The following is a 27,833-nucleotide window of genomic DNA, read 5'->3' as shown; positions in this document are numbered from 1 at the left end:
AGTATGTACCAGGCTTAAATCTGAAACGAAAATAAACTTACGATATAAAGAATTGTATGTGTGGTACAGCTAAGAAATAGAACATAAGCAGCAAATAAAAGAGTCTCATATTGTTTTCCTGAACAGGAAGAGTTAAGAAACTTTACTTGTTATGTATGCAAAAGAGCTTCACTGAGCTCTTTGACCCAACTGGGATGAAGACAGTCCTGTTTTCTGAGGCACTTATCTCAACCTGTCTCTCACTGTTTTTTGTTTGGTTAAGGTTTCACTGCAGGAAAGTTCAAAGGGTCATTAGCTCTGCTGTGTTTTATAATTTAAAGCGGACTTGAACTCAGAATGTCCTGTCTGCTCTAAAAGATACACAACAGCATAATAACCTTTTTAAAGAGAAACATTACTTTGTTACAGCTGATACAAATCCTAAAATAGATCTGCACTGTTTCTACTTCCTGATTCACGGAAGCAGACATATTGTTAACAGCCTGTGCTTTCCAAATAATCTTATCTGCCATCTTTGCCGTGGCAGTCATGTGACCCGGGAAGAGATCAAATTACAACTTGTTATTAGTCACAGATGAGGGGGAATGAAACAGGCTTAACTCTATAAAAAAATGAATCCATGCCATGCACTGATGAGGATCAAACAATCCGAAACAGTCTGTATGCATGCATGTTGGATTATTATGGCTCTGTACAAATTAACAAACTGACACATCATTGCATTCCAGCGGTTCTGGAGGTGTGTTTAGCTTCCAAGGGTACAATGGTTAATTTGCATATATTCAGCAGTGATGCCTTGCCAGACATCTCAAGCTCACTCCAACCTGAATTATCGCTAATTCTTTCTGTTTTAAGAAAGTAAACTTTTGTTTCTCTCTAAATACATGCAGGGTGAAATTCTCTGTTTTCCTTCTGTCCTGAATTTCTCTGTTTTCCTTTCCTTCTCTGCAAGAGTTCAGGTCCACTTTAAATACAGTTTTGTTTTGTAAACAGCAAATATGATAGAATGATGCAATGTTATAAAAAGAAAAATATAAATATATATATAAAAAATTCGGCCATTATAGTTTTTAAATATTGCATGCTACTGTGATTAACACCCATGAAATGTATTTGCCCATTTGTCAAGTCCCTATCACAAAGTTTGGCGCCAATATTTTATTTGGAAATAAAGGTGCATTTTTTCAGTTTTGCATCCATCCCTAATTACAAGCCCGCAGTTTATAAAGTAACAATGTTATACCCTCTTGACATAAATATTTAAAAAGTTCAGTCCCTAAGGTAACTATTTATGTTTTTTTTTTAATTGTATTTTCTTTTCTTTTTTTTAATTACAAAAAAAATAATAATTGGGGAGTGTGGGAGGTAATGAGTAAATTTATTGTGTAAAACTAATGTGTTTGCATACGTAAAATGCTTTAGGGTGTAGTTTTACTATTTGGCCACAAGATGACCACAGTGTGTTTGTTCACATGCGACCTGTAAGCGTCCACAAGGACGCTTACAGGAAGCAGTATGAGGCTGGGAAAATCACAATGATCGCGCTGTTTCTCAAAGAAGCAGCAGATCATTGCGGGGGCTTAGATCAACGAACGGGAATGGATTTTCCCGTTCATTGATCTCCGGGCGAGCGGGCGGCGGCGTGCCTGAGCAGCGGGAGCGCGGAAGGTACGGATTTCTCCGTCCCTGTTTTTTTTTGGGGGGAAAAAGGGACAGAGAAATTCGTACCGCGGGGAGTTAAGTGGTTAAAGAGAACTTGAACTGAAAATCAAAAATCAAAATAACCATACACAGGTCATACTTACCTCCCATGTAGTCTGCTCATCAATCTCTTTCTCCTCTCCTGTGTCCCGTTTGTCCACTGTGATCAGTGGAATTCTCCGTCCTTCATATTAAAAATGGCCATTACCCCATAGCAGTTTCCTGGTCAGCACACTGTTAAACTGTAATATCACCCACTTGAGCCATAGGGAAACATGGACATTACCTTGCACATTCAGTTGTGTCACGGACGATTGCGGGGACGCAGGCGCGTCCTGGAACCGCCCGTGAAGAAAAGAACGATCGCACTCGATTCCTGCGTCGATTGCGCGTCAAATCGGTACAATCTGGATTTATTGTGTAGGAGGTCTGCAGTCCTTTTCTTAGCAAGAGAGCACCATTCCAAATGCTGGTTGGCCCTTTTGATATGCTAATGAGCCTGGGCCCAGAGAGTCCCTGGCTTCAAGCTGTGCTGATGGCCCATCCATCAGGTATAAGGTGACAAGCAGCTGGCAGGAAGACTGGCCCTGTGACTGCTGATCAAGCCAGAGGTGTAAACTCAGAGTTGTCTAAGCAGATTTCACATTCAGATGTTAATTGAAGGAGCCAACAGGGCCTTCATAGACAAGAAGCAGACACAGCTGGACTCCAGTCAGGCTGACTCCAGCCTTAGCAGGAAGAAATGAATGTACAATATAATCTTTTGCCCAATTACAGAATACAATAAATAGGGTGGTTATGAGAGCGGTATCATTGGATCCGTAGGGTCATGCTGGATCTCTTGATACCAGTCGAGAGGGGCCCGGGGCCCCTACCACCCAGGTATGAATCTACTCAGGACCCTGATCTGATGCACTAGCCATGTCAGGTATCATATTAATCTGTATTTTCCTCCAAGTATGAAGCTGTTACCCCCCTAAATGTAACGTGTATGGTTCAGGAGTTACAGCAATTCATAAGTTTAGCTCTAAAATCTCTGAGAGGGAATGAACTGTCATTTGCTGGTAGTTCAGAGGGGGCCGGCATTGCCACACCCCCAAACCAGCTTCATCAAAAGCACAGAGCCAGCAGGCGGGCGTTTGTCCTCCACACTGAACCATCTTGCAGTCATCAGATGCCAGCTTGAGGATATGCTGGTATCCACCTGGTCTGAACTCTGGACTTTGAAACCAAGGACTTTATGATTCTTCCCACAATAAGGACATCTTTCCAGCAACTAAGTATTTTTCTCCCTTCTTTTATTTTTCATACTGGCTATTACTGTTTTCATAATTGTCTGTATATATTAATTATTTATATTGCGTGAATAAACGACTTTCCTAAGTCATTCACTGTTCCGCTACTCTGCTTATCAGCACACACAGAAATGATCCCGGGTCTCTGAAGATACGCTACTGTTTGTTTGTTGTTGGCTAGACAGAATATCGTGTGTTTAACCGTTTTATTCGCAGGATTAGTCAGTCAGTTAGTGGGCCCCACGGTCCCATAGTAACCGCGGTGGTGGCAGTTTACTCTGAACCAGTAGGTGACGTTGTAATCACCCGTGTCTCACAGGCTCCCTTCTGAGTTGTCTGCGGCTAATTCTTAACGGTTCCTGCGCATTGACTGCGACCAGAGTTCGCACGATCTGTGCGCTGGCACCGTTTAGAAGGCTAAGTGCGGTCAGCCACTGAGGGCTCCTGTGACAAGTTGTAACTGACAGCTGCTGATATATAACTAACAGCAACTGGTATATTTCAGTTCTGACAAAATATTGTCAGAACTGGAAGAGAACTGGAAGGGATCACTGTAAGAAGAAAATGGTGAACTTCAGAGAGGAACGAACGGTGAGTTTAGTATGTAATATTCATTTGCAGCTACGTCATGTGACTATTTTAAATAATTTTACTCGCTTCAAGTTCCCTTTAAGTCTTTTTTTTTCTGCACACGTAGATGTTTCGGGCATTGAACATCCGAGTCGCTATCATTAACCTGGTTACATGGACCTCATCAAACCCCATCGATGTGATCAATGGGACTGCTGGTGATGTGCTGGGGAGGTTCGCTGATTGGAGGGATGCCACCAAGGATCTCAGGAGAGGTGACATCTACCACCTCCTCATGTAAGTCATTCATCATCCCATGCATACGTAAGGCCTTCAGACATACATATCCGATCACAGAAACAGGACGACTGAAACGTAGTCAGACTCGAATAGCCTACATGCCATTGTTTATATTGGATGCTGCTGTAGCTATGCCTAGTCATATGCATTCTAACTCTGAGGCCCAAATCTATAGCCTTTCAATGGAGCAATTTAGAGGAAGGCAACTACTGCTTTACCTGCTTTACCAAATAAGACCAAATAGGCAGCACACATTTGAAAAAGTTGCGAGCTAATCTAGGCATGACGTTAAATAATGATCAGTAAATAACAATTTTAGGTGCACCGTTAAATAACAAAAATGGTAAATAACAATTAATTGCGGTATTACATTATCTGTAAATTTACCGATAATGTTGAACCTAAAGGTGCATACACACATGCGACTATAGTCGTTTGTAACGATCGTTCCCCTATCTTTACCAACGACGATCGTTACAAAAAACGAACCACCGACTATTAAGGCCAACGACGAACGAGCCAAATCGCTACAAAAGAAAGTTCTGTCTCGGCGGATTTTAACCAACGACGATCGTTTGCAAAAGTAGTACATCGTTGGAAACGGTCGTTCGTACTAGGCTTGACATGCGCATTTCACTATTTCTCTGTGAAACTTCTAATTTTTATGCGCAATAGTTGCTGTACGTGATGTAACGTTCGTTCTAACGATCAGATCGTTACACACCTTTTAAAACTATCTTTACTTAGGTCGTTCTTTCATCAATTAAAAGTTCGTTCGTCGTTCTCAACGAACGATCGTTGTCGCATGTGTGTACGTTGCATAACTATTACCTCCTAGGCATATGCGCACATTCCCTGCTAAACTGCAGCTCCAGGACTTGACGCCAATCGGCGTTAGGCGGTCCTAGGGCTGCCGCAGCGGTCACACCCATCGAGAATTGCAAACACCTCATATTTGCACAGTTACATACTAAGGAGTTTATTCACTAAAGTTCTGCTGTGTAACAGCGAGAGTTATCAGCTACTATGCGCGCTATAAAACTAAGCGTGCCTTAGTGTCCTTGCACTATCGGCAGCATAGCATGCTTAAAGAGAACCTGAACTGAAAAGAAAAAGTCAAAATGAACACACAGGTCATACTTACCTCTCGTGTAGTTTACTCTAGGGATGGTCGTAGTCAGCCAACTTCGCTACGCTGGAACTACGTATACTTTTCCGCAATTACGCTTCGCAAACTACGGCTACGAAATCAGAAAGTTCGCTACGTTTGCATTTCGTAGACTAGGCGTTAAAATATGTAGTTGATGCGGACGCTTATGCGCTTATGCGGAAAAATTTCTGCGATAATCCGCTAACTATGCGCATGGGTGAACTAATATAAGCATACATTTCACCTTCCAATGCGGAATTGTATACGTATAGAAGGGCAATAATATTTCTGCGCGTGCGCAATGATTCGTACAGACGCAGTTACCGCACGCGTAGTTGACTTCGCAATACATACGTCAACTACTCATAGCGGGCGAGGCTTCGCATAGCCGGGACTACGACTACGCGGAAATACATACGCGAAGTTTTTAAACTTAGTCTATGAACTACGATGCGTAGTTGCGGACTACGACGTGTAGATTCACTCTGGCATAGTTTTTGAGCAACCCTGGTTACTCCTCAATCTCTTTCTCCTCTCCCACGTCCTGTTTGTCCACTGTGATCGATGGAATTCTCTGTCCTCCATTTTGAAAATGGCCAATACCCCATAACAGCTTCCGGGTCAGCACACTTTTAAACTGTAATAACACCCACTCAAACCATAAGGATACATGGACATTGCTTTGCACATTCAGTTGTAACTGACAACAACTGGTATATTTCAGTTCTGACAGTATATTATCAGAACTGGAAGGGATCACTGTAAGAAGAAAATAGTGAGCCTCTGAGAGAAACTGACGGTGAGGTTAGTATGTGATATTCATTTGCAGCTACGTCATGTGTTTATTTTAAATAATTGTACTCGCTTCAAGTTCCCTTTAATCTGGGAGAGGTGACTCTGCACACGCTATGCTGCTGAATTGCAGAATGGCGAACGCTAATAACTAACGTGGCTTTACTCCTCTCACCCTCATCACCAGTGGGTCCAGTCACATTAAAGAACCCGATCCCCTCACTCTGATTGGCCGAATAGGCTGTCTGTCACTTTCGCTGCCGATAGCATGTGTAGCGTGCAAGGACACTACTTAAGGCACATTACGTTTTATAGCGTGCATAACAGCTGATAACTCTCGCTGTTACGCAGCGCTAACTTTAGTAAATCAACCACATGGGCTGTAGACACAACGAAGAGCGCTTTTTGGGTCGTTTTCATTTTTAAAAAGATGCTCCCATTCAGGGGTGTAACTAGAAATCCCCGGGCCCCCCTGCAAAAAAAACCAGGGCCCCCTCCCCCCCTCGCAGCATAAGAGGAGAGCGTGGCCGCACGTCGATGGGAAGGGGGGACATTCCCCCCTCCCTCACCTCGGGCTCTACTCTCAGCGCTCCCCTCCTGCAATATAGTGGCAGTGGGCGGGCAGCGGCGGCTGGCTGAGCACATACCTCCTTCTTGCAGGGGGTGACCGATCTCTAAGAGCTTCATGCTACTTCCTGTTTACACAGGAAGTGACATGAAGCACTTAGTGATCGGAACATTCGGCGTGAATGGTGTATGTGTTCAGCCTGCCGCCGCTGCCACTATTATGCTCTTATGCTGCGACCCCTCCTGCCCCCCAAAAAGGCCCTGAGCAGGGGCAGGAGTCGCATCCCCTATTGTTACGCCCCTGTTCCCATTGACTTGCATTTAAATTGCGGTGGCAAATCGGGATTGCGGCTACCTTGCCATGATTTTAATGGAAGTCAATAGGAGCTGTTTTATTTTTTTTATGAAAACGATCTGAAAAGTGCTCTATGGTATGTCTCCAAGTTTATATATTAGGCTGTCATAGGCCACCATATTTCATCTGGAAGGGGTAAAGCCAGGAACTTATCAGCACATCCTCATATATTTGCAAAATATTACATAGGTAGATGTAAAACAAAGGGCATGAGATAAAGGTAAACCAATGAGATAAACAGTTTTATCTATTCTTCTTCTAAAAAGGACTTTTTTAGGTATACCCCAGTTTTATTTCATTTTTCAATCTGATTTTTAAGTTTACAGTCTTTAAAAAAGCAAAAGCAGAAGCAGTACCTCTACACGTTTAGTTCCTTATCAGCGAGGGTTACACTATAGTCTGACCAGGTCCCGAAGCAGACAAAAACTGTCACTCACATACCTGATTTTTAACTCTTTCAGGCAGAGAAAGAAAAAAAAGGAACACCGCATAGTTACAGTATTTGTGTGGTAGGCACTGTACATACCCATGTCTATCTCATCCTGTCACATGTCAGCTCGTGTATCCTTTAAGAAAAAACAGGATAATGTGAGTTTAATGTGAGTTTAGGTTCCCTTCAAATGGACACAAGTGGCAGTTATACCGGTATATGATTATTGCTTGATGTTTTTTAGAGGGCATAATGCTTTCCCCGGAGGAGTCATTGGAATGGCTTTTGTTGGCACTGTCTGCTCACCTAGACTTGGCACGGCCATCACCACCGTAAGTGACTCATTCAGTGTATTTTGTAAATGTCAGGACTCAGAGCCAGGGGCATTGCTAGAATCCTAAGATCCAGGGCACTCCAGCCAGAAAATGGGTGTGGCCATGCACCAGAATGTGAGTGTGTTCAAGGGTGGAGCCAAATTTACATGAACTTAACTAAGTAGGCCTGCCCAGCAAAATGTTGGTTGAAGCCCCTCTCCAGTAATACTAAAAAAAAATGCAGCATATCACATAAATAGGCAGTGTCACAAACATAACTAGGCAGAGTTACCTGGCTTCTGTGCTGGCTGGTCAGGCTTTCTGCTGGGTAGGCTGGCCTGTTGCCAGGTTATCTGGCAGTTCCCCCGTAGCACTCCCTGACCTTCTAGTGGCCCCCTTCCATGCTCCCACGGGCCTCCCATTAAGGCACCACAACTCCCAGCATGCCTCCATAGAAGAACCATAGCTCCCTGCATGCCCCCATAAAGGCACCTCAGCACCCAGCATGGCACCACACAGCCCCGTTTCTATGGGCGTGCGGTGGAGCAATCGCCCGGGGCGCTGGATTGTTGCTGCAGGAGGGGGGCGCAGCAGTGGTGGGAGTGGGAATAGTAATAACTCCCCTTCCTTCAGCCGAATAGCCGATCTCACGCGGCTTCAATGTCATTCCTTTCCCTGCATCTGTCTCAGTAACAGCGCCCCCTGTGATGACGTACCGCATGTCATCACAGGGGGCGCTGCTACTGAGACAGATGCGGGTGTAATATCAGATAGTGCAGCCCGGAAGCTCACTTCCTCACTGAGTATCATGCATGCTCAGTGGGAAGTTAGATGGTATTTTCCTGAAATATCTCCGCTTCCGCACCTCTTACACTCCCGAAATTTTCAGGGTAGGGAGGACCCTCTGATCTAGCTCTGTGCCAAATTGCAGCCCCTGAGCCCCGCTGATTCCCGAGACTGATTACAGCAAACCAATCTCGGGAACCAGCGGGGCACGGGGGCTGCAATTTGGCACAGAGCTAGATCTCGGGGATCCCTCCCTACCCTGAAAATTTCGTGAGTGTATGTGCTGCGGAAGCGGCGATATTTAGGACGTTTTACGTGGCTGCACAATTTAATGGGAGGCAAGCTCCTACTGCGCATGCGGGGCTGCCCAATCTGCGGGGCTGCACTATCTGTCACTACATCAGGAAAGGAAGGACTCTAAAGCTGCGTGGGATCGGCTATTTAGCTAAAGAAAGCTGAGTTATTACTATTATGCCCAGGGGCGCCTAAAGCCACTGGCACTAAAGGCAGCTGCTTGGAGCGGCATGAAAGGGGGGGGGGGGGGGGAGACGTCAGCCAATCACCGCTATTGCAATCAGCTGCAGCTGCGCTTGTGTCTGATCGGTTTATTTACACTCTGCCGCCTGTATGCACGCCCCCCGCCCAGGCCCAGCCAATAGACTTTTAGCCAGGAACCCCTCACTAGAGTCCCACCCCCTGTCCCGCCCCTCTCCCTAGCCATAATGGCCCATACTCACGGGCTACATTTGTGGTCTGTCGCTAGCACAAGGGAGCGTGTGCGCGACAGGCCGGCGACAGCTCGTCGCCAGGTCCATCCGCATACACACGGAGGAGGGACCTGGCAACTGATGCGGCGGAAGCTGTCGCTGCTGTTCCTCCCCCCCCCCCCCAAGCTCAAGGTATTCCCTGCTTGTTGCTGTTGCTAGTCCGCATACCCACGCGGACTAGCGACAGTTGCGGCGCCAATCGCCTGGCGACAGCAGCGACGAGCGACGGTTCGGGGTGCGCGCCCGTGTTGCGCCTCATACTCACGGGCGACCTGTCGCCGCAACACGCGCGCGCCGCGTGTTGCGGCGACAATTGTAGCCCGTGAGTATGGACCATAAGATGCTGATATACACAGCTCTGAGCAGCTCATAGTGCACAGCTGCCTGTCAGGGGACTGACACACATCCCCTACTCTTATCAGCTCTGCTGCCAGGAGATCGTCACTCCTGATAAAAACACTCACTGACCTTCACCTGCTGGGGGGGAGGGGAAGCAATAAAAAGCAGCATACATGCTGACAGGGGGGGGAGAAGGGTGGGTGGGAAGTTAAACATGGGCACACAAGTTAGAGCAGTGAGGTAGCTAAGGAGCTGTGGGCCCCGTTGCAAGTTTTACATGAGACCCCCCCAAGCACTCTATACATAACAATTGATACGGCACACCAAAACCTGCCAATGGAAACTACAGTGTCAGAGGTGCAAGAAGGGGATGGGGAACAGTTTGTTAATGATCACTACTATTCAAAGTATCTATGTAAGTGATTATTACCAGCACAGGACCAACAGAGAGCTAATACTGTGATAGCGAGTGGACCCTTCGGGGCCCCTCTGGCCCAAGGGCCCGATGCGGTCGCTACCTCTGCACCCCCTGTTGCTACGCCCCTTAGAGCAACTATCTAGGACTTTGCTCTGGGTGCCCATACATCTAGCCATGATAGGTACATCAACCAAGAGACAGATTTCTCTCTGAACGAATCTGATCAGAGAGAGATCTGTCAGCTGCCCATTCACCACAGGCTGGTTCCCCATCAATTTCATGCTGAAACTGATCAGGAATTGGTCTTGTGATGCCGCATCTGACCGCCCGACGCTATCCCCTAATGTAAATTGTGTCCCCAGGATCCCTGTGCAGTAGAGGTTACCTGGCAGTGTCCGTCTCTGCTCTGCCTCACATACATGTGCCCTACGTGGTTGCCGGTGTATATGTGGGTGTGTATGTGACATCACACAGGCACGCACATATACGCTGGTGACCACCCGGGGCATGTGTATGTGAGGCAGTGCAGAGACTGAGCCATTGGTGGACACAGACAGGTAACGTATACTGCACGTTACCATTATTTTCTGGTGAAAGATTGCTGCATTAAGATTATTTTCTGATGAAAGGTTGCTGCATTATGATTATTTTATGGTGAAACATTGCTGCATTAATGCCAGTATTTTTAATGTTTTCCTCCCTGGTGCTGTGTGACTAGCAAACAGCATCATCCTCCCACCTCCAGCACTGCCTGCGGCCCCCGTTCTGACATCACATATGGGCAGGGAGGAAGTGGCAGTTCTTCCTCCCTGTGCCAGTCCTCAACTCAGCCCCTTCCACCTGCCGCTTCAGTTCCCGTTATGATCTGCTGCACACAGCACGCAGGGGAGCTGTGCTGTGTGCGGTCTTGTGGTGATTGAGGTTGGAAGGATATCCGACCTCAGTAATCACAAGTCCGTACACAGTCCAGCTCTGCAGCCCGCTGTTTGCAGTGGTTCATAAGTGGAACTAGAGCGGCAGGTGGAGGGGGCTGCATTATGAACGGGAAGAGGGGACAAAGAACTGCCACTTCCTATCTGACCATATTCGACGTTCTGCCTCAGTCAAAGACTACAACTGAGCAGAATGGGGTCTACAGGGGGCACAGGAGGGGGAGGATGGTGCTGTGTGCTAGTCGCACTGCACCAATAACATAATCGATATTAAAAATTGGGACCAAGGTCTGGGTTAGGGGTAATTTAAGATTATTGTCATGGGGGGGGGGGGGGGGGGACGCCACAGGTTTTCTTGCCTGGAGTGACAAAATGGCTAGAGGCGCCCCTATCGTGGAGTATGCAAGATCATTCCAGATCCTGGCTAAATTTTCAATATCCTGGTTGCTAAAACTTCCCAATTTAACATAACTATAGGTTTGGAAACTGAACTGCTGTAGTTCAGCCTTAGAATAATCAGCAAATTCAGCACGACACCTATGTTCAACTTCATCAGCCAGCAAGGCATAATAATACATTTGTTGCGGATCCATTTTTGAACACAACAGGAATCAGTGCACAGTATAGCCGCAGTGGTCAGTGTATAATGGCCAGAACCTACTATCACGGCGCAAGCCGGTACTGCGAAGAATGACTACAATTTGCAGAAATACTGACACTGAAACAAAAACAGTAGTGTGCAAAAGTGTTTATTGAACCCCATATGGTGCATAAATGCAACCACATGCACCGCAAGCTATGTACAACAACCAGGAATTGCAGTGATATATACATATATACAATGATGCAAATAAGATGCAAACATATGTGAACCACATACACAGCAAATATATACAGGTGATCTCCAACCAATCAAGCAAGTGCAATATACACATATGCAAACAAACCTAACTATCTAACTAAATGCAAATAACCGTGAATACAAACATACAAATATATACAAAATATTGTGGTATCACTGGGAATGGCAATGACAAGTCATAACAGAGTACCAGAGTCAGCAACGGGTAATCAGATACAGGCGAGGCACAGAGGAATACACAGAAGCAGAGTCAGGACAAGCCAAGGTTCAGCAACAGGCTATCAAATCAGGCAAACAAGGAACAAGAATCAAGGAACAGGAGTGTCCAGGAACTCAAGGGGACGAGGTTCTGGCAATTGTTTGGAGGAAGAGGCAGTCTTTATATAGTCCATGTACCAGGAAGCAGCTAGTGGTAAATTATCAAAGTTCCATTAGAGGCCTCTACAGGCCAGACAATGAACTGCAAGTCTTTGTACATAATGACAGGTCACCTGCTGGTGGATTGTGGAAGTCCATGCAATAAGTTCACAATATAATAATCAGCAGATGGGAATCGTGACAGATGATGGCTTTCCAGCCCATATGGTCGGGCTGAGGTAGCTCAATGACAGAACAACAGTGACTGTCCAGATGATCGAATTTGGTCTGTCCACAATGAAGCAATGATCCAGTGGCTGGAAGGTGTAATGGTTAAGGGCTCTGCCTCTGACACAGGAGACCTGGGTTCAAATCTCGGCTCTGCCTGTTCAGTAAGCCAGCACCTATTTCAGTAAGGAGTTTCTTGGGCAAGTCTCCTTAACACTGCTACTGCCTACTGAGTGCTCTCTAGTGGCTGCCTCGCAAGCGCTTTGAGTCCAACAGGAGAAAGGCGCTATACAAATACTGCAATTATTATTATTATCTTGGGTGTACCCACCAACACACTCATATAGCCGGTCATTGCTTCATTGTGATACGCAGGCCCCTTCACCGCGGCAAGGTAACGATCACAAAGGGGAATGGGCACATGTACATGCCTTTTGTTTTGTTGTTGCAGCTGCAGCGCAGCCAGAAAAATTAGGCAGGCATGTACACGCAGCAGAAAAATTATTATAGCGGCCGCTGCTTCAGGAATCCGCCTGGAGTCCGGGACCCTGTTGGTGGTGGCGGAGAAGGCAGTCAAGCGGCATGCAGGCAGAGATGCTGTGTGGGAGCGACTTAGTCTTGGGGCAGATACACGGCGTGCAGGCAGAGATGCTGTGTGTGGGGACTGACTTAGTCTTCGGGCAGGCCTGACTGTGCTTTGCAGACCAGGCATCCGTGGTCAGATGGACCCTTGACCCAAAGCTGTGTGCCAGAGATGACACCACTTGTCTTTCAACATCACGGTACAGTTTGGGTATCGCCTTTTTTGAGAAATAATTGCGTGATGGTATCTTACACTGCGGTGTGTGGCTTTGCTTTTGTGCGCTGCTTTTCCTCAGGTGGTCATCCCATTGCAGTTTGTGCTTTCTCATCATGTACCTTCGTAAGGCAGTTGTCCAAACGTGGGTCTTGGTCTTTCAATGGCTCAATTTTCGGTGACAGAGAGTACAGATGGTATCGCTCTCATCTGAGACAGACACGCAAAACAATTTCCATACCGCTGTGCCCTGGGATAATGGCACTTTGGTGGCTGCCGACTGAGTGTTAAGTGGGGTGCCAGAATCAGAGCAGGAGGAGGAAGATATGTCACGATTCCGTGCGGAAGCTGAGGAAGATAAGGTGTTCTGTGTTAAATAGTCAACTACGTCCTGGCAAATATCAGCAAGGAGCAAGCTAACAGACCTCCTAACTATCGCTTTCCCTATCTCTCCAAAGTCTTTCCATTCTCTCACTAATACAGCAGCACACAGAGTGAGAGCATGGCTGATGCTGCTACCTTATATGGGGGGGGCTTCAGGAGGGAGTGCAGCCTGATTGGCTGCTATGTGTCTGCTGATGTAGAGGGTCAAAGTTTAGCTCAATGATGTACCCCTAATGTTCGCGCGAATAAGTTCACCGGGGAACCGTTTCAGGCCGTCTCTAAGCGTCAGCTGTATTTTTGAATAATGAATCTTTTTTTGTTTTCATCTACTGTCTGTTTTAAAACTATACTTATCATTTACATGTTTTTGCCTTCACTTTGTGCCCATTTGAAAACGATCTTTATCTTTTGTTACGATTTAATTTTCCATCCGCGCCCATTTTTCCTCGCGCCTCTTTTGTATGCACGCGAATTAGACAGGCTGTTATCTTAAATACACACAGGGTGGGTTTCTCTGTTTTCCTTCTCTCCTGTGGAAGAGGTCCTCTTTAAGGTTTTCAGGGTGTGAGCAGTGGTGCTCAGCAGAGCTCGAATATTCCAGTAGCTAGAATATTCGAGCTCTTTTTCAGCTATTCGAGCTCGGTATTCGAGCTCGAATAGCTGCAGCTATTCGAATGGGCTATTCGAGTGAACTAGCCCATTCACTATTCGCGCTATTCGAACAAACAGCGGTATTCGAGCTCGAATACCGAGCTCGAATAGCGTCATAGCCCAGATTGATGTCCTTAGAGCCAATCAGAGGGCTCCCAGGCCCTCTGACGGCAGCCAATCACAGAGGGGGACCCTGGCCAGCACCTACCCTATAAATAGCGGCCGCCATGTTCGGTTTTTCCGTCCTTGCTTGAGACTTGTACAGGGAGAGATCTGCTCCTTTGTGCTTTGGCTTAGCAAGTGCTCTATTGTGGTCAATCACCTAGCGTTTTTGCTCACATACACCTGCTCTACACACCTATATTGTTGTTAGCTAGATAGAGATTGTATTTTAGCTAGTAGCTTGTGTGTTACATAGAGACAGCTGCTGCTGCAGGCAAGCTACAGCTTTAGGCCTCAGGGCCTTGCCTGTGTGGGCAGCTGTCCTCCTGTTCTCTGTTAGTTTATTTCTCATCTATACCTGTGTTTCTGCTGTGTATTCTACCCTGTCTTGTCCTTTACTACTGAGTGATTGTTGTATTTTGTAGTTATACTGTACTAGGGACACTCACTGTCACTGTTCATAGCTCCTGCGTGTGTGTGTGCGTGCACTGTCTGTAGTGTACAGTACACACACTCTATTTCCTTCTACTGAATCATCTGATTATTATTACTACTGATTATTGTATTTTCTAGTTGTACTGTACTAGGGACACTCACTGTTCATAGGCTAGCTCCTGCGTGTGTGTGTGCGTGCACTGTCTAGTGTACACACACTCTATTTCCTTCTACTGAATATGATTACTACTGATTATTGTATTTTCTAGTTGTACTAGTGTACTAGGGGACACACTCACTGTTCACTGTTCACACTTACTGATTACTGATTATTGTATTTTGTATTTGTACTGTACTAGTAATCACTTAGCGATCTAATCACTTAGTGATCAGTGTCACCTCACCCACCAACCCACTCCATTAAAGTACACCACTTTTTCACCCGCCCTTTTAAAAAACGTTTTTTGTTCATGCCAAAAACATCTAAGATGTCTGGAAGTGGCAACCAGCGCGGTTTGGGCAAGGGGAAGGGCAGCAAGGGAATCAGGAGAAGAGGGAGCAGCATTGTGGCAAGCCGCGCCACCATGCACAGTTCCGCAGCAGCTGCGTCAGTGGCTAACATTCCGCCTATAGCCACTGGCCGTGGACGCCTTGGGCGTCCAGCAGGAGCATCTGCAACTCACGCTGCAGAGACACAGCAGCAGCAGCGTGTAGTACCTGCTCCTATTTTCTTCCAGCCGGGTCGGAAACGTCCCATTGAGGAAAAGGATGCAGCCACTGTGATGCAACTGATGACGGAGGATGAGCAGCCCGCCATCAACTCTGCATCCGAGGCCTCCACCCTCACCACCACCACCACCCCTGTTCGCAGCAGCCGCCCAGCAGTGCCTGGGGAGGAGGAGGAGGCCAGTTCACCGTCACAAGTTGGCGACCTGTCACTCAGCAGTATTTTTACCCCAGGCACCATCAGGGTATTGTCTGCTGTTGTTGGCAATTTTGAGGAGGAGATGCTGATGGGCACTTTGGGGGAGGAGGGATTGGACAGCAAGACTGTGGCGACAGTCAAGCAGCCCATCCATGCATCAGGAGAGGAGTTTGGGGGGTCATCATCCCAGCAGGACATGTTTCAGGAGGGGGAGGATGATGATGATGATGATGACAGGGTGACGGGCAAAGACTGGGTGCCACCAGCTCCTGGGGATGTCATCATCAGCAGCTCTGAGGAGGAGGATGCGCTTGTGGGCCTTGCAAGGAGGCGCATCATTGCAAGCATTGGCAGCAGTAGGCAGGTCCCACAGCCTGCTGGTGTATCAGGCTCAGCAGCAGCAGCAGCATCTGCCAGTACCACCACCAGCCGCACCCAAGCCCCCCCCCCCTTCCCCCCAACCACCACAGGGAGACAGGCAGCAGCGGCTCCAGTACGTAGGGGGTTTTTCACGTCACCAATCTGGCAATTTTTCACCATGCCTACAGTTCACAGCAAGTACGCCACTTGCAACCACTGTCAGCGGAAGCTGAGCAGAGGTGCAGACCCCTTAAAGTTCAGCACCAGCTCTCTTATAAACCATCTTGCTGCTAAACATTACCACCAGCATGAGGAGTTCAAGAGGCTGAAGGCATCTGGCGCTGGCAGTGGCACCACAAACACCACTGCACAGCCTTCAGCAGCAACAGCAGCAACAGCAGCCACCCGCCCTCCTGATCCTCCAGCACCACCAGCAGGAGTGCGGAAACACACTGCTCCTCCCCCCTCTGCAACTCCTGCCGCCGACACTGAGGCCTGTTCTGGCAGCCAGTCCTCAGTGGCCTCCTCTGCTGTCTCCGCTGATTCCCGTGCTAGCAAAAGGCGACGCCAGAGCCTTTTGAGCGAGTCCTTCCAGGGGGTGGTTAGGGCTCTGCCTCCCAGCAGCCGTCGCGTGCGGCAGCTGAATGGCTTGCTGGCATGGGCCATGTGCTCCCAACTCCTGCCGTACACGCTCGTGCAGGAGGGGAGCGACATGCGTGCGCTGCTTGCTTGTGCAGCCCCAGACTGGCAGCTCCCCAGCAGACACTTCTTCGCCCGCCAGGTCATGCCTGCACTGCGCCGCTTTGTGATGGCCAATGTGGAGCGAGGGCTGGAGCACGCGGTTGGTGAAAGGGTCCACGTCACCATGGACTCCTGGAGCAGCCGCTTCGGGACAGGCCGCTACCTGTCCTTCACTGTCCACTGGGTCAGCTTGGTGGAAGGGGGTGAGGATGGGAGAGCAGCAGCGGGCACAGCAGCAGCAGCAACACAGTGGGTGGTGCCACCCCGCAGGGTCAGGGGAACTATAGCAGGTTCCTCCGATCCTCTGCCATCCTCCGGCACACCTGGCCAAACCCCCCGCCTCAGCAGCAGCGTGAAGCCACGCCACTGCCAAGCGCTGCTGCAGTTGGTCAGCCTTGGGAAGACCAAACTGACGGCAACCCATGTGTTGGCCAAACTCCAGGAGCAGGAGAGGATTTGGCTGACCCCCAGAGGCCTCAGAGTCGGAGAGGTGGTGGCTGACAATGGGGCCAATCTGGTTGCCGCAATCGACAGGGGAAACCTGACCCACATCCCCTGTCTTGCACACGTGCTGAACCTGGTGGTGCAGAAGTTCTTGCGCACCTACCAGGGGATGGGCGAACTGCTGGAAACGGCAAGGAATGTTGTGCGTCACTTCTGGCGCTCGCCTGCAGCCTCTGCGAGCCTGGAAGACGTGCAAAAGGAGCTGGAGCTTCCACGCCATCGGCTGATCCTTGACGTTCCAACTCCCTGGAACTCCACCCTGGCGATGTTGGAGCGTCTGGTTGAACAGAAGCACGCTGTCAACCAGTACCTTGCCCTGGCCACTGTTTCCGCCGCTCAGAAAAGGGACAAGACCAGCAACATCCCGTCCATCGTCCCTGATGACGACTGGGGGCACATGCAGCAGGTGTGCTTAGTGCTGGCTCCCTTTCTGCAGGCCACCAACATGGTGAGCAGGGACCATGCTTTGGTGTGCGAGTGGGTGCCCCTGGTTTGTCTGCTGAACAGGGCCCTCGATGCTTTGCTGGAACAGGGAGCGGCAGCCTTGGCCCAGCAGGAGCGGCATGCAGCTGCACAGTCCACCTCTGAGGGGGAGGAGGAGGAGGACTTGGTGGAGGTCCCTGACCTTGCTGCTGATGAGGGGGATGGTGCAGGGGTAGAGAGAGGATGAGGTGGCAGAGGAGGAGGATGAGGACAGCACTGCCGTCGATGTGCCAGCACACGTGGCCCGCCTCTTCCCAATGGCAGCGCACATGCTGACGTGCCTGCGCAGGGACCCCAGGGTGATCCAGATGAAGCAGAGGGAGGACATCTGGATCAGCATGATGTTGGACCCGCGCCTCAAGGGGAAGTTGAGCCAGTTCCTGCCTCCTGCAGGAGGAGACCCAGCGCAACAAATAAGGAGCTTGCAGCAGGCCCTTGTTGAGCGCTTGGAGGAAGCCTTCCCCCAGCCTTCCACCCCCACTGTCCAGCCAGCACAGAGGCAGCAGCAGGTGCCTGCATCCAGCAGCAAGCGCACCACAGACCTGCTGTCTCTCAGCAACGAGCTCTACAGGACTGTAGAGGCTCCAGCAGTGACTAGAGAGGAGGTGCATGCAGCAGCATCCTCCTCCGGTCACAGCCAGTGCCTGACCTGCATGGTGGCTGACTACATGGGGTCCTACAGCGGGCTTGACAGCGATGCCCCTGTTGATCCCATGGAGTATTGGGTCAAGCGCCTGGAGATCTGGAGCGAGCTGGCGCAGTACGCCCTGGAAGTGCTGTCCTGTCCCCCTTCCAGCGTGCTGTCCGAGCGCTGCTTCAGTGCAGCTGGTGGCGTGGTCACCGAGAAACGCTCACGTCTGTCTCACAAGTCTGTGGACAGACTGACGTTTCTCAAGATGAACCAGGCCTGTTGTCGGCGAGAGGGGGACATGAAGTAGCTGCCGGAACCATCGTTAATATGCTTTACCACCCTTTACCACCTCCTGGCTCCTGCTCACTAAGCCAGCCTGGTTCACTTTGACTATTACGTCGCCTGCAGCCACACATTTTACACCTACAGTGGGCTGCTGTGTACTGCCCTTCTGCTGTCTGTCTGTGTTTCCCACTGTCAGGGTACACTATTATGCTATTATGTCACGCTGCCTGCCTGCTGCCACACTCACACTACTCCTCCATTACTCCTGCTGCTGCTGTCTGTCTGTGTTTCCCACTGCCAGGGTACACAGAATTACCTTCTGCTGCCACTCTGCCACCAGCTATTACGTCCAACAATAGCTATATCTGTGTAATTTGCTGTAAAAAAAAAAAAAAAAACAATAAAAAAAAGGGTTTAATTTTTCTGAGGTGCCCGGGTTAAAAACTGTGTTGTCCCAGTTGTGTATTGGACACGATGTGGGCTGCACGACCGTTGTCTGGGACCTCCTGTTGTGTTTATGTACAGCCCTGGTATCACCGCTAGGTACCAGGGCTATTATGTCACGCTGCCTGCCTCATTGACTGCCTGCTGCCACACACTCATCCTCCTCCTCCTCCTCCTCCTGCTGCTGAATTTACCTCCTGCTGTCTGTGTGTTTCCACTGCCAGGGAGCACATACAATGGCGCTTCCACCATGCGCCACCAGCTATTTATTACGCTCAAAAACTCAAAAATAGCTGCATTTCTTTAAAAAAAGAAAAAATATATACTTTTTAATACTTTGTGATATTATTTTTAGAGGTGTCTGGGTTGAAAACTGTGTTGTCCCAGTTGTGTATTGGACATGATGTGGGCTTCACGACCACTGTCTGGAACCTCATGCTGTGTATTTACGGCCTGGTACCACCGCTAGGTACCACAGCCTATTATGTCTCGCTGCCTGCCTCATTGTTTGCCTGCTGCCACACACTCATCCTCCTCCTCCTGCTGCTGAATTTACCTCCTGCTGTCTGTGTGTTTCCACTGCCAGGGAGCACATACAATGGCGCTTCCACCATGCGCCACCAGCTTTTTATTACGCTCAAAAATAGCTGCATTTCTTTAAAAAAAAAAAGATATAGAAGAGAAAGAAGTGAAGAAGAAGAAGAAGAAGAAGACGATATAGAAGAAGAAGAAGAAGAAGAAGACGATATAGAAGAAGAAGAAGAAGAAGAAGACGATATAGAAGAAGAAGAAGAAGAAGAAGAAGAAGAAGAAGAAGAAGAAGAAGAAGAAGAAGAAGAAGATATAGAAAAAGAAGAAGAAGAAGATATAGAAAAAGAAGAAGAAGAAGAAGAAGAAGAAGAAGAAGAAGAAGAAGAAGAAGAAATAGAAAAATAATAATAAGAAGATGATATAGAAGAAGAAGAAGAAGAAGAAGAAGAAATAGAAAAATAATAATAAGAAGATGATATAGAAGAAGAAGAAGAAGAAGAAGAAGAAGAAGATATAGAAGAAGAACAAGAAGAAGAAGAAGAAAAAGATATAGAAGAAGATATAGAAGAAGAAGAAGAAAAAGAAGAAGAAGATATAGAAGAAGAAGATATAGAAGATAAAGAAGAAGAAGAAGTACATACAGTACTGAACAGAATTTTGGACACACCTTCTCTTTCCACCCTTTTTTTTTTTTTTTTTTTTTTTTTTTTAAGGAACATCCCCACATAATCACTTGCTGTTGTTACTTGGAAAAAAATGTTTCTTGCATAATTCACCCCCAAAACAAGTGTTGGAAGCTATTTAAGGCCAATTCGAATAGTCAGCTCGAATAATGAGCTCGAATACCGACTCGAATAGTGAGCTCGAATACCGAGGTCGAATCGAATAGTAAAAAATATGCGAGTCGGACTTTCGACCTAACTCGAATAATTTACTATTCGAATTCGACCAAACTCGAATAATAAAAAGGGGTATCCGAGCATCCCTGGGTGTGAGTATTGCACAGACATTTATTTTGCATAAAAAAAAATAATTTTGCTTTAATTCACTGCCATTGTACTTACTTGACTAATGACTCCATATTTCTGTCTGCAGTTCAGCTCCACCCCTGCATCGCATGCCACAGTTATGGCTCATGAACTTGGCCACGTGCTTGGAATGAAACATGATGATAGCGGGTGTCCAGGGGCATACATAATGCATAGCGCAGACATGTAAGTATTGGTGGCACGGTATGAGGATGCCCCTAACACTTCGTTTTTCCCCCCACTGACCAGGGGAGGCTCCAGGATTTTTGTACTGAGGGTGCTATGCAGGCGCTGGTTCACTGGCGGGGTAGCTGCTGAAATGGGTGTGTCCATGCATTGGAAAGTGGGTGTGGTATCATGATAGAAAACGTTGGGTGCAGAGACAGATACACAGTGGCGGGAGATGACAGAGGGGAAGAGGAAGCTTTGGCGCTGGAGGTGGGCAGAGAGGTGAGTGATTCTCTCTCACTTGGTTGGCTGCTGCTAGTCCTCTCTCCTCCATCTGCTGGGCTGCCCCAAACTTCATAGGGGTGCGACGGAGCTGCAGTGGGGTGCTATAGCACCAGAAAGCCCACAGATCCCCCCTTTCCCCCGAGCTACCCTTTCCACTGACCTAGCTCTCTATGTGACCTTTTACCCTAAAACCCTTTGAGTTAGCTTAGCTATGGAAAGTCACTTCTAGATCTATGTTCTCCTAGTGGTGGTACGTATGTCCTGCTGTAATCTAGCTTGGGGCAATCTTGTCACCAAGCAGGGGCTTTCCTATTGTATGCATCATGAGGCCATCCTGCAAAACTTTTAGAGGGCCCACCTTCCTACATTCAGACTCCTCCACCAGTGCCCAGTGGGAAGGAAGTGGCTGGGCTTCTTCCTCCACCTCCACCAGGGCACCCATCCCCTGCCCCCCCTTCTGTGTCAGACCCACGGATCAGTGCGATGGCAGAGATGGCCGGGGCTTACCTCTTCCACTGTCGAGGCTTTCTGGCACTCCCGCTGCAGCCACTAGGCGGCCTCTTTGGTCTCTGCCTTCCTCAAAGTCTAGGTTTCTCTGCACGTCACATGACTTCACGCGATGTGCGTAAGACCAAGAGGAATGCAAAGGTCAGGGGACACCTAGTGGCTGAAGCGAAAGCGCTGGAAAGACCCAACGGTAGAAGAGGTACGCAGGGATGGTTTAAAGGGTCCCAGGGGCCCCAGGGCAGGCTTAAGCTGTGGAGCATTCCTCCCCAGTCCCCTCCACTTCCCCTAAAGTGAGTGACAGACAGGGAAGCATACAACTGATTCCACACCAGCCCAGTTGCCATGGTTTCCTCAGCCTCCTTTCTTCCTGGTTGTGAGACACACGCACCACGGCAATAGTAGAGCACCTCCTCGCAGCCATGGACGTACTGACGTGACTTCACATGCTTCCTACGACAGGGAGAGCACCACTGCGGTTGTCTGCCAGGAAGACAGGAGGAAGGTGGAATGCGAGGCGGAGGAAACCATGGCACTAGCCAGCATGGAATCAGGTAAAGTATATGCCTCGCTGCCACTACAAACGACCCAGATGCCCGCAGCCCTCCAAATTTCATTTTAAAAAGGGGGGACAGATGCTTGGGGGACCCCTATGGATTAGGGGGCCTAGGAGCAATTGCCCCCTTTGCCTTAATGGAAGTGTCGGCCCTGGCAGAGCCGGTGAAGCAACACAGAGGCCTCGTGGCAAAATTAACCTGGGGGCCCCCTAACCCCCCACCCCCCATCTCCGCCTGCTTCAGTATGTCCTTCCCGGGCCTCCTGCAAAATTTTGTCAGTAATATCAACTCACCTGTCCTGGCACATGGTCCCTCTGTGCTTTTGTCTTCATCCATCCATCCTTGCTGGCTTATCAGTGACCCGGCGCATGGTATTACGTAATAGCATGCGCCGGTTTCCTGAGCAGAGGCAGCTGGCAAGGATGGATGGGTGAAGGCAAGAGCACTGAGGGACCAGGCGCCGGGACAGGTGAGTTGAAATTACTGACAAAACTTTGCAGGGGGCCCCGGGGAGGACATACTTGAAGCAGGTGGCAATGTCAGGGGGCGGCAGCCGCCTCGGGGTCCCGGGGGGGGGGGGGGGGGACATGTTTAAGACAGGGGAAGACTTTGGGGGCTGGCAGCACTCGGTGGCCCTGGGGTAATTGCCTTAATGCCTTTGCCTTAAGAATTAGAAGAGTTGACGCCACTGGTCAACTCTTCTAATTCTCGCAATAAAGGCTTTTATTCAATTTCCCTTCTTCTCTGGAATCCCCCTTCGCAATTTGTTTAGCACTCACCATGTTTAGGCACGACCTTAAAAGTAGTGTTCTACCTCTTAACCCCTTAGAATACCCTCTTTCCCTGAAAATAAGACCTACCCTGAAAGAAAGCCCTAGCTGGAATTTTGAGCATGCTTGAAATATAAGCCCTACCCCAAAAATTAACCCTAGCGGAAATTAAAGAGGAGGAAGAGGCGGCCAGCAAGCGGGGACACAGCGGTGCAGTGGTGATTGGGTAACGGTCCTGTCATCCCAACACACAGCATGGTTATCATGTGTGCGCAGGGATGACAGGGCGGATACCTGATCAGTACAGAAGCATAGCTTCAAATCCAGGAACAGCACAGTACAAAGGAACAGGAAATGTTCTGCTGAGACACACTTCATGATAGAAATATAAGCCCTCCCCTGAAAATAAGCCCTAGCACATCTTATCTTTGGGGAAACTTGGAATATGCTCAAATGGGCAAGGCTCTCTTTCCCCTAATGTGTTATTACTGCTGTGTAGAGTGGGTACATATTTTCCTCGTCTACATACAGAGCCAGATTTATACTTTTTGTACCCGTAGGTACAGGGACGTAACTAGACTTAACAGGGCCCCCCTGCAAATATAGTAGCATGGCACCTCCCTCGGTCCCCAAACCCCATGCAGGTCACGTGATCGAGAGACGGTGAATGGCAGCAGCAAAAAAATTGCACATGCTCCTTGGATACAGTTTTTGTAAACATATGGAGGTTTTTTTTGCTAATTGGCTGCACTTGCCGTTGGGGAGAGGGAGTAGGAGGGGCCCATAAAGCCTCTTGGCCCCCCTGTAATGGCAGGGGTCGCAGGGGCGATTGCTACACCCATGCTTAGATGAACTTTCAGTGGCGAGGAGCCCCTCCTTCCATGGGTAACATTCCTGTAAAGCCATCTTCTCTTTACATATGAATAAAAATTATTATTATTGATTTAGAAAGCGCTAACATATTCCGTGGCGCTGTACAAAGTAAGAAACAAACATGGGGTACATAATAATACAGACAATGCTATGCTCCAAAATAATAAACAGCCACCTAACTTCTATGTCTGTCAGCCGCCCCCTTGGGCAGCAGACAATGGCACGGGCCTTTGTGGCCTTTCCTGAACTCTAGCCCTGTGTATCCCATTGTTTTGTAATGGTCTGAATTTCCTAATGCTGGCGTATTGGGAGATACTTTTCATTAGCAATTTGTAGCATGCTCCCTTGTTTTTTTCTAGTGGTGGACAGAAATTCAGCAACTGCAGCGCTGATGAATTTGAGTCGCTGATCACAAGAGGAGGCGGAGTCTGCCTGCGGAATCCTCCCAATCCAGACCTGGTACTCAGCATTCCGGAGTGCGGTAATGGCCTTGTGGAGCAGGGAGAGGAATGTGACTGTGGCTCGGTGACGGTAAGAGAGTGACTCCTTCCGCTTGCTGTTCTTTCGGTTAAAGCACACATGTGCGACTCGCAGCGCCACCTTCAGAATGTTCTGTGCCCCATACTGGGCAAATCTACTGGGCCCCCATACTCCCCTGTGCCTTCAGGTGTCAAATCACAATCCATACCTCCCAACTTTTTGAGATGAGAAAGAGGGACACTTAAGCCACACCCCTAACCACGCCCCCCATCACAACCCTAGTCACGCAAACCATAAAGATTTCATAAGAAAAATATGTTGTTTTATAATTCAAACCACACTGGCCCTTCCTATCCTGCTTCATTTTCCTTCATAGTAACATTTTAAAATTAGTAATATATCAATTTAAAGGATGGGAATAAAGTTTAAAGTTAATTAAACACATTTTTTAGTAGAGAAATATATATATTTACATACAAAGAGGGACAAAGTCCTGAAAGAGGGACAAATGAGGAGGAAAGAGGGACAGAGGGACAGGGCTCCCAAAGAGGGACTGTCCCTCCAAAAGAGGGACAGTTGGGAGCTATGTCACAATCTGATAGGTAGCTTGCAATGCTAGGTGTATTGTAGTGGCCAGAGGGGCCTCGTGCTGTAGCAGGCCTCCTCCACCTGCCATAATAGACTCACAAGGGGTGGGGCCACAGCATGATGGGATGGGGCTACACCACGATGGGGCAGAGCCACAATGCTGTATTTCTGTGTGTTCTCCAGGAATAGGTGACATACAGTATCTGGCATCAACGGCATTTCCCCGCACAGCTCATGTGGCTGAAAGGGGCCACGTCGCAGAAGTGATTGACACAGCTGGGGCTCATGTGTAACTGCCACTGCTTGGGCCCCAGAATGTCTTGGGGCCCCATACAGCAGTACCTCCTGTACTGCTCTGAAGGCGGCCCTATGTGAGAGGGATATGGAGGCGGACTGTCAGGTGTGTAGCGACCACGTACCTGAATCTTCAGATACCGGTGTGTGGAGTGCAGCGACCCTTGCCACTCACCGCCAATTGCCCCTGAGTTTGAGACAGGCAGCGCAAGGCTGTGAGGAGCAGGCGAGCTATTGGACTTCTGTTTGAGTACGGTCCTCCAGTTAAAGATGAAAGCTTCTCCTGATGATGAGCCCGCAGTTCTGAGGAAACTTGTGTTGCACTGAAGATGATTTGGGTTTCCGGGAAGCCAGGAACTGGCCAGCGAACTCCTCGTTGAGCAGAAGAGGGACTGACAGCAGATTGGTTCCTCAGGGCAGTCACTGTTGGCAACCAGGTAAGTAATTGGACAGAGCAGAAGTCGGCAGCAGATCGGGTTCTCAGACAAGCCAGTAACGGTAACCGGTAACCAAGCGGGTAGTCGGACAGAGCAGGATTCGGCAACAGGTCGGGTTATCATACAAGCCAGGGTCAGCATTCAGGTACAGGAACAGAACAGAGCACGGAGTCACAGAGACAGACACTAGCTGCAATACTACAGCAACTTGTTAGTGCTGCTTCCTGGTTTAAATAGGCCTCTAGGCGCCAAAATGGGTACGCATGCGCGTACGTGATTACGCGTCACGCCAGCGCACGCCCACAGAGAATCCGCGTCCCACGCGGACCTCCATACGCATGTGCCAATGCACGCGACGTGCTATGCGTCACACCAGCGCACGCGCACAGAGAACCTGCGTCCAACGCGGACCTCCATACGCATGCGCCAGCGCACGCGACGTGCATCAACACACTCCCCGGAAGGAGAGCATGTCAACACACACACACACGCACGCGCTGGACCCCCGTGTGTACCTGCCGCCGGACCAGGTTAGTGACTGTGACAGTGCCCCCTCCTTAAGGGCAGCCTCCGAATGCCCCTAGGGGCTGGTTTACCTGGGTACCGCAGATGAAAGTTCTTAATCAGACATTTAGCGTGTACCTCAGAGGCGGGTTCCCAAGTATTATCCTCGAGTCCATACCCTTTCCACTTAATCAGATAATAAATTCTGTTGCCCCTTCTTCTGGAGTCCAGGATTGACTCCACCTCATACTCTTTCTGCCCTCCTACAATTATGGGTGGTGGAGGATCCTCCTTCCTGTCTGGAAATGGATTATTCCGTACTGGTTTCAACAATGAAGAATGAAAAACAGGATGAATCCTGTATCTGCTGGGGAGTACAAGTTCAAAAGCCACGGGGTTAATTTTCCTCTTGATGGGAAAAGGTCCAATGTACTTGGGTGCCAACTTCCTAGAAGGACACGGTAGTTTCAGATTCTTCGTAGCTAACCAGACCAAATCTCCTTCCTTTAATTCCAGATCCCCTCTCCTATGAACGTCAGCAAAACGTTTAAACCTCTCCTGAGCCTGAATCATAGCATCCTGTAATAATTTATTATTCTCGTTCCAAAATCTTATTTTATCCTGAACTGCAGGTACTGTACTTCCGGTAGGTAAGTCTGGCAAAAAGTTTGGGTAGAATCCATAATTTGCGAAAAATGGTACTTGATTAGTGGCTGAATGGACTGAGTTATTGTAGGCGAATTCTGCAAGTGGAAGAAGTGATGACCAATTGTCCTGTGTAGATGAAGAGAAACAACGGAGATACTGTTCTAATGACTGATTGGTGCGTTCTGTCTGCCCATTGGTTTGTGGATGATATGCTGAAGAGAGGTGTATCTTGATGTTTAGAGCTTTACACAGTTCTTTCCAAAACCTTGCGCTGAACTGCACCCCTCTATCTGAAATGATATCATTAGGAACACCATGTAACCTGACAATGTCCTTAATAAACACATTTGCTGTGGCAAGAGCAGATGGAGTTCCTTCCATAGGAATAAAGTGAGCCATTTTAGATCATCGGTCCACAACTACAAAGATGGTAGAAAACCCCCCTGATGGAGGTAATTCTACTATAAAGTCCATAGATATTGAAGTCCAAGGTCTCTCTGGAACAGGTAGAGGATTTAGCAGGCCCCATGGTCTGTTTTGTGACGACTTACTCCTATTGCAAATGGTACATGAGTCCACAAAGTCCTTGCAATCTGCAATCATACCAGGCCACCAGAATGATCGTTTGACCAGTTCAACAGTCTTTCGGACCCCAAAATGGCCTGCTAGAGGATGATCATGCAGGGTCTGTAATATCTTCGTGTGGCAATTTCTTGGAACAAAGATCTTCTCCTGAAAGAAATATAATCCATCTCTTGTAGTTAGACCTCTAATCCCTTCCGGAGGGGATACAGACTCTTCTTTCAGTTTCTCAATTAAATCCGTCTGTAGTAGTAAAAAATTACCTTCTTTCAGGACCATATCAGGTGTCTGTGTATGGATATTATCCGTATACATACGGGATAGTGCATCGTCTTTCACGTTCTTAGAACCGGGACGGAACGTTATATGAAAATTAAAACGGGAGAAAAATAATGCCCACCTTGCCTGACGAGGATTTAATCTTTTAGCTGTCTTTAGATATTCTAGATTCTTATGATCCGTGTAGATTAGTATTGGTTGACTCGCCCCCTCAAGCAAATACCTCCATTCTTCTAAGGCTTCCTTTATGGCCAACAACTCTCGATCCCCTACATCATAGTTTCTTTCAGAGCCACTCAATTTCTTAGAAAAAAAAGCAACAGGGTATAGTAGTGCTTTAT

At 48.4% G+C, this 27,833-nt stretch overlaps 1 protein-coding gene across 1 annotated transcript in view; it reads left to right on the top strand.

Moving 5' to 3' along the window:
* LOC137535684 (disintegrin and metalloproteinase domain-containing protein 9-like) overlaps positions 1-27,833 on the top strand; it is a 210,962-nt gene that overhangs the window by 95,329 nt on the left and 87,800 nt on the right. Inside the window, exons 9-12 of the mRNA XM_068257548.1 lie at positions 3,694-3,863; positions 7,405-7,492; positions 20,591-20,709; positions 24,040-24,211. Of these exons, the coding sequence (XP_068113649.1) occupies positions 3,694-3,863; positions 7,405-7,492; positions 20,591-20,709; positions 24,040-24,211 (549 nt within the window). The remainder of the gene's footprint in view (positions 1-3,693; positions 3,864-7,404; positions 7,493-20,590; positions 20,710-24,039; positions 24,212-27,833) is intronic.

This window comes from Hyperolius riggenbachi, chromosome 10 (assembly GCF_040937935.1).
Source record: "Hyperolius riggenbachi isolate aHypRig1 chromosome 10, aHypRig1.pri, whole genome shotgun sequence".
Lineage (NCBI taxonomy): Eukaryota > Metazoa > Chordata > Amphibia > Anura > Hyperoliidae > Hyperolius > Hyperolius riggenbachi.
The sequence above is the reverse complement of the archived record's forward strand: the minus strand, read 5'-3'. Positions and strand labels throughout refer to the sequence as shown.